Here is a 6,852-nt window from a genome sequence, read left to right as displayed (position 1 = left end):
GTCCCGCCCAACCCCCCCCAGCTCATAGTCCCGCCCAACCCCCCCCAGCTCATAGTCCCGCCCAACCCCCCCCCCAGCTCATAGTCCCGCCCAACCCCCCCCAGCTCATAGTCCCGCCCAACCCCCCCCCAGCTCAGTCCCGCCCAACCCCCCCCCAGCTCATAGTCCCGCCCAACCCCCCCCCAGCTCATAGTCCCGCCCAACCCCCCCCAGCTCATAGTCCCGCCCAACCCCCCCCAGCTCATAGTCCCGCCCAACCCCCCCAGCTCATAGTCCCGCCCAACCCCCCCCCAGCTCATAGTCCCGCCCAACCCCCCCCAGCTCATAGTCCCGCCCAACCCCCCCTCCCCAACTTATATTCCAGCCCACCCCCACCCCCACCCCCACCCCCACCCCCCGCAGAAGGACAGTTATCGTCTGCATCAGAACCCGTGGAGTTGCTGGAGCCGTCTCTGCAAGCACCTCTTAGGCCAATGTCACCACTTGGCAGGGGTGATGCTGAAATAATTGATCATATTTCTAGACCGTGAATGAATTTAGATAGAAAATGCATCCATGCTGGTTTCCGTTCTGTTCGCTTACACATTTAAACCCATGCCCCGTGTTAGGAACCTTACATCTCCACCAAAAAGTAAAGGATTCCTCCTTGGATGGCTTTGCTCCCACCGGCGTCTGCAGGCGCTGTGAAAACATTCCGCCGCTAGAGGGCCCTGAGGCGCCGTCGACGCCCCTAGGATCGTGACGCCCGCCCTCACGCAGGCTTCGATCTGCGGTGACACGGAAGTGTTTGCGTGACCCCGATAGTAATGGCTCGGGTGAGGAACATGGCGGCGGGGAACGCAGCCCACGGCTTTGTTTGTCCGTGAAGTGGTCGATGTTTTGGTGAGTGTTTTCCCCACGCCGTGTTTCGTTGCCGAGGGAGTTGTGACGAGGCGCTGCTCAGTGGGGATTTCCCCCTGTCGTCCAAATAAACGGCCGGCGCCTCGGACCATGCGCCTTTCTCCATTGGGATGAGAATGGATGTCCTGCTGTCAACATCGCTGCTCCTTTCTCATACCGATCTGATATGGATCAATGAGCAGCTCTTTCAAAGCACTTCGGTGAACTCGTTCGCTCCGCAGTGATTCAAGCTGCATTTCTTTTTCGCTCCCACTGAAGCTTTGCTTGACCTGCTGACTTCCACCAGCAGATCCTGATTTTCAAAAGAAGGCGGCTACTCTACTCCTGCAATAACACACGCAACCAGATGGGTTGAGCTCAGTGAGCAGACTAATTTATGGCAGGCTGCTGGGCTGCACTTATTCTCCCAGCCTCGGACCTGGCTGAGAACCTCACTGGAGGGCGCTGATGTCACCCGGGTGTCACGTGGTCCCCAAGCGTGGGTTTCTAAGCCCCGAGCTGGAAAGAAGGGAAACACCCGACAGCGCCATTTTGGCCGGCTGCCCGCCGCGTGGCTTACGAGCAGGGCTGGTTCGCCTGCCACATGATGAGCTGTCACACAGCCACCCCCCACCCCCCCCAGAACCGGCGGCAATGTCCTTTTTTGCCGGACGGCCTCGGTTCTTGGGCTGGGCATCGACCACGGCCTTGGAGGGATTGAGGTTCGCTGGCTTCAGCCTGTCCATGGTAAACAGCTCATGCCTGCCGCCCAAGTCCAACATGGACGTCGAGTCGGAATGCTGTATATCCCCTCGTACGGTGCCGCGGTCTGGCCCCGCCGAACGAAAACGAATTCTGCGGAAAGCAGCTCGCCAGGAACGTGAGTGCCATGTGGTGCCATGCCTGGGTGGCGGTGGGGGTTTGAAGGAGTCCAAGTGTGCCCTGAGGCTGTTCAGGCGTGGGAACTCTGATGATGGCAACCTTCGCAGTGGTGGGCGTGGCTCCTTTGGCTGTGATGTTATGGCCCAGGAACTGCATGACCTCTCAGGCCAAAGGGGGTGATGATGGCCATCTTGGGTATGTCCTCAGGGTGCACCAGGATCTGGTGATATCCGCGCACCAGGTCAACCTTAGAGAAGAACCTCACATCGTGCAGGTTGGCCGAAAAGTCCTGGATGTGAGGGATGGGGTAACGGTCAGGAACGGTTGTCTCGTTGAGCCATCGATTGTCTCCGCAGGGACGCCAGCCGCCGGAGGCTTTCGGGACCAGGTGGAACGGCGAGGCCCACAGGCTGTCGGACTGCCGAATGATCCCCAGCTCCAACAGGTGCGAAAACTCCTCCTTTGCTACCTGGAGCTTGTCAGGTGGGAACCGGCGTGCTTTGGCATGAACCGGCGGGCCCTGGGTGGGGATGTGGTGGAACACCCCATGGTGTGGCGAGGCAGCGGAGAACTGTGGCTTGAGGAGTGTCGGGAACTCGTCCAGGATCTGCTGGAACTTGTCTCTGGGCATGCTGATCGTGGCCATCCGCAGTTACTCTGAGCCGAAGGCGTCGAGGTGAACAGCCTGGAAGGTACGCTCGTCCACCAGGTGCCTACCTCGAATGTCCACCAGAAGCCCGTGTGCGAGGAGGAAGTCTGCACCCAGGATGGCAGTTGGGAGGGACGAGACAGTGAACCTCCATGCGAAATTCTGTTGGCTGATCTGGAAGTGTCTTGTCTCCGTAAGTCCGGATTGCCGTTGCGTTGATCGCATGGAGGGGAGGTCCACGAGGTTGGTTCCTGGATTCGATGGCTGTGGCTAGTATGATGCTTATCTGGGCTTCAGTATCAACGATGAACCATCAGCTGCTGACCGAGTCCTGCAGGTAGAGAAGGTTGTGTCCTTGGCCAGCTGTTGTAGCAATTAACAGCGGCCAGCCTGGTCATTTCCCTGGAACGAGCAGGGCTGATGACACTTCCAAGCCTTGGCTCCCCAGAGCTGGTGGTAGAAGCAGAGGCCTGAAGCAGATGCTGTGGCATTGGTTATCTTCTAGGGGGCCCCTGCAAGGGCTGGGTGCTCTACCACAGCACGAGGGGCAGGCTTGGCGTGGTTGTGCCTGTGCCTCGTGACCTGCTGGACCACTGAGCCTTCCGAGAATCATGCGAGCCATAGCTCTTGGGCCTTCTGGGCGACCTTCCTTGGGTCAGTGAAGCTCTCCTGAACCAGCAGCAGGCGGATGTCCCCGGGCATATGTTCGAGGTAGATGTGCTCGAAAAGTGAGCAGTTGGTGTGCTCACCCATGAGCGCGAGCATCTGTTCCATCAGGGTCCTATCCCCCAGGGCATTGAGGTGCAGCACCCGAGCAGCACGCTGGTGTATGGATAGTCCGAGGGACCCGGTGAGCACTCTCTTACTTGTCCTCGGTGGGTGGGTGGGTGCTGAACAAGGTGCAGCACTCATCTGGTGGTGGCCTGGTCCAGGGCAGCGACCACATGGTAGAATTTGGTCGTGTTGGATGAAATCTGGCGGAGGTGAAACTAGGCCTCCACGTGGATAAACCAGGTCTCCGGCTCCTGAACCCAGAATTCAGGCAGTTTCACAGCTATAGCGCTGATCCCAGGCTTGCTCATGATGGGTTCAAAGACGTTTTAACTAGTCAGGGTCACCAATTGTAGCAGCGGCTACACTGCTCCTGCAATGACATACACAACCAGACAGGTTGAACTCAGTGAGCGGACTAGTTTGTGGCAGGCTGCTGGGCTGCACTTATACTCCCAGTCCGGACCTGGCTGAGAACCTCGCTGGAGGGCGCTGACATCATCCAGGCGTCACGTGGTCCCCAAGCGTGGGTTTCTGAGCCCCGAGCTGGAAGGAAGGGAAACCCTCGATGGTACCATTTTGGCCGGCTGCCCCGCCACATGGCTTACAAGCGGGGCCGGTTCGCCTGCCTTGTGGTGGTGAGCCGCCACACAAACTTTTTTTTAACTAAAGGCCTTAATAGGGAAACTGATGCCAGTAACACCTCTGACGATGAAGAGGAGTTTCAACAAATAATATGTAATTAAGAATTGATCGTCTGTGATCAGGATTTTTCAGTGCCCTGAGGATTATGATACAATTTTTTTTAAAGAAATTGTGTTGTTTTTATTCTACAAAACAATAGTACAAGTACATTCACTGTTTATGTGCTTAAGTCTTGGTCCTTGACACAGGCCTCGTTTGGAGACTGAATTTTTTACTAGCTATTTGTGAAATATATGTGAAACAAATAGATTGTGTATCAGTTTAGGATATGAAGTCCAATGCGCAGTTAGTGTTGCCTTGTTGGTTAGAGTTCATGTTCCTAATGACTGCCTGAAATCGACAGTGGATTAATTTACAACATACGTATGTAAAGGTCTTGCATAGTCATAAAGGCCTCAAGGCTCAACTCATCCTTGTTGAACAAGGTGGTAATCCTGTGTGTCTGCATTTTAACCATATCACTCTAAACCTTTTTCTGTCAGTTACCTGTCCAAATGTATTCCATACTTTTTAATTGTACCTACCATTACTACATCCTCTAGCAGCTTGATTGATATACCTACTACCTTCTGAGATGGGGAAAAAATTCACCTCTGATCCCCATTAAATCTTTCCATCTCACTTTAAACTTATGCCCTCTAGTTTTAGACTTTACTTCCCTGGTAAAAAGACTGACCATTTTCTCTAATGGTGCCTTCCATGATTTTGTATATCTCTTGTCAGGTCATTCTTCAACCTCCTTCACACTTTCGTTCCAGTCTCTCCTTGCAACTCAAACCCAGTAAAATATTGATATGCTATATTAAAATGCCATGAATTATGCGCAGTTTATTTGAATTTCATTATGCTGTTCATCTGCAATTCTTGGATTGTGTCCTGCAAATAATTCAATGAAGGTTTACTGAAAATAAACTTAAGTTGGTGCCATATGAATAAATTAGTGGTATATTGAAAAAAGTCTGTGGGGTGGGGAAAAAAGGGACTAATTGAGTAGCATAAATTATCAGCAAGCACACCTGTTTCTGATCACACAACAGCAATCTGTACATCAATAGCAAATTCTACAATTAGTAATTTTATGAAATTCTAGCACAACTGCTTTTCTTCTATTTTATATTTTAAATTCAACACCATTATTTAAACAAAGCCACTCATAAAATGACACTTGGTAAAGGTTGTTGTCTACGTGGATTTTAATAACATATTTGACAAGGTCCTTCATGGTAGGCAGATCCAGAAGATACAGATGTATGTATTGATTAGATTTGAATTCACTTGCCCATAGAAGACAGAGGGTAGTGATGGGATGGTCTTATACTAGCTGTTGATGTTCTGTGTTGTGATCCCTGTGGTTATGATGCATATATTTAGGATGGAAAGAGTAGATGGGTGGGTTAGTAAGTATGGAGATGTCACAAATATTGGTGGAGATGTGGTCAGTGTAAAGTTTTATCAAAGAATTCAACTGAGTATAAATGGGCAGAGAAATGACAGATGGAGTTTAATCCAGACAAGTGTGAGGTGTTGCAAGGGGAAATACATACAGTTAAAGGCAGGACTCTTAACCTGCAGAGGTATCTGGGACTTCTTAAAAGTGGCCAGACAAGTAGGTGGGATGGCAAAGAAGGGATAAGGCACATGTGGTCAGTGTATGAATATAAGAATAAGGAAGTCATGTTGGAGCAACATAAAATTTTGATTAGTCTGAACATGGAATACATTTTGTAATTTGGATCACCCATTACGGGGTAGCTGTGGAGATTTTGAAAAGGATACAGGAGAGATTTAGTAGGATGCTGTCTGAACTACAGGGCATGAGGTACAGGAAGAGATTGGAAGATTATTTTCTTTGAGCAAGGTTGAGGGAAAATCTGATAATTTATTAAACTATGAGTGGCATAGATAGGATAGAAACTCAGAATCTCTTTCCCAGTCTAAATATTCACTTACTGGAGGATGTGTTTAAGGTAGTTGAAGATAGAAGGAGGGCGAAGGGGAAATTTCAGGGGAGGCATAGGGCAAATTTTTAAACAGATTGGTAGGTGCATGGATGGTGGTGGAAGCAGATAATTGCATTTAAGAGGCGATGTGATAGGTATATGGGTTTGTGAGGAAGGGCAGGCAGGGGAGAAAGCATAAATATTGTCAGTTGGAGGGTTTGAAATGCAAGGAATATTAGGAATTAAAGGAGATGAACTTGGAGCATGGATTGGGTCATGGAATTGCGATGTGGTCATTACGGAGACTTGGCTGTCAGAAGGACACGATTGGCTGATGTAGGTACTGAGGTATAGATGTACAGACATCATGGCTGTAGAAAGGGATGATGCTGTAGAGGGAGTGTCTACTGAGTCATTATGGGTGGAAGCCAGAAAAAGGAAGGGAGCAATCACTTTACTGGATCCCTCAGGAAACTGAGCAACAGATAAGTAGGCAAATTTTGGAATTATGCAGAAATAACAGGGTTATTTTTAAGGGAGACCAACTTTCCAAATATTGATTGGGAGCAGGAGCTGAAGTGGGGGTGGGGGGGGGATATTGATTGGCACTTCCTGACTGCAAGAGGGAGAGATAGGGCAGAATTTGTCAGGTGTTTCCAAGAAGGATTCCTGACACCATATGTGAACCAGCCGACTAGAGGAGAGGCTATGCTAGATCTAGTACTGGGTAATGAACCTGGTCAGGCAGCAGACCACTCGGTGGGGGAGCATTTTGGTGATAGTCCCTGAGCTTCAGCATCGCTGTGGACAAGGATAAAAACAGACAAAATGGTAAAGTGTTCAATTGGTGAAGTGCTAATTATGATGGGATGAGGCAGGAAATAGAGTAAATTGGGAACAGATGTTCGGAAGAAAGCACAGAAGTAATGTGGATGATGTTTGGGACCACTTGTCTAAGATTCTGGTTTCTTCCACTGAGACAGGAAAAATGATGGTAAGAAACAGGAACCATGGTTGACAAACAGG

General features: G+C 50.3%; 1 protein-coding gene across 8 annotated transcripts in view; it reads left to right on the top strand.

Moving 5' to 3' along the window:
* The first annotated feature begins 424 nt into the window (after window positions 1-424).
* The window catches only part of ints8 (integrator complex subunit 8), a 122,773-nt gene continuing 116,345 nt past the window's right edge, over window positions 425-6,852 (top strand). For 2 of the 8 annotated variants that reach the window (XM_069921819.1, XM_069921817.1), the window contains exon 1: window positions 2,108-2,206. Coding sequence is in view for 1 of the 8 variants with exons in the window: in XM_069921821.1 (XP_069777922.1) it covers window positions 1,534-1,626 (93 nt within the window). In the remaining 7 variants the exon portion in view is untranslated. The other 6 variants (XM_069921820.1, XM_069921818.1, XM_069921823.1 and 3 more) reach the window with 5 other exon arrangements.

The sequence above is a fragment of the Narcine bancroftii genome, chromosome 2, assembly GCF_036971445.1.
Source record: "Narcine bancroftii isolate sNarBan1 chromosome 2, sNarBan1.hap1, whole genome shotgun sequence".
Lineage (NCBI taxonomy): Eukaryota > Metazoa > Chordata > Chondrichthyes > Torpediniformes > Narcinidae > Narcine > Narcine bancroftii.
Note: the sequence above shows the minus strand (reverse complement) of the source record. Positions and strands in the feature narration are given on the sequence as shown.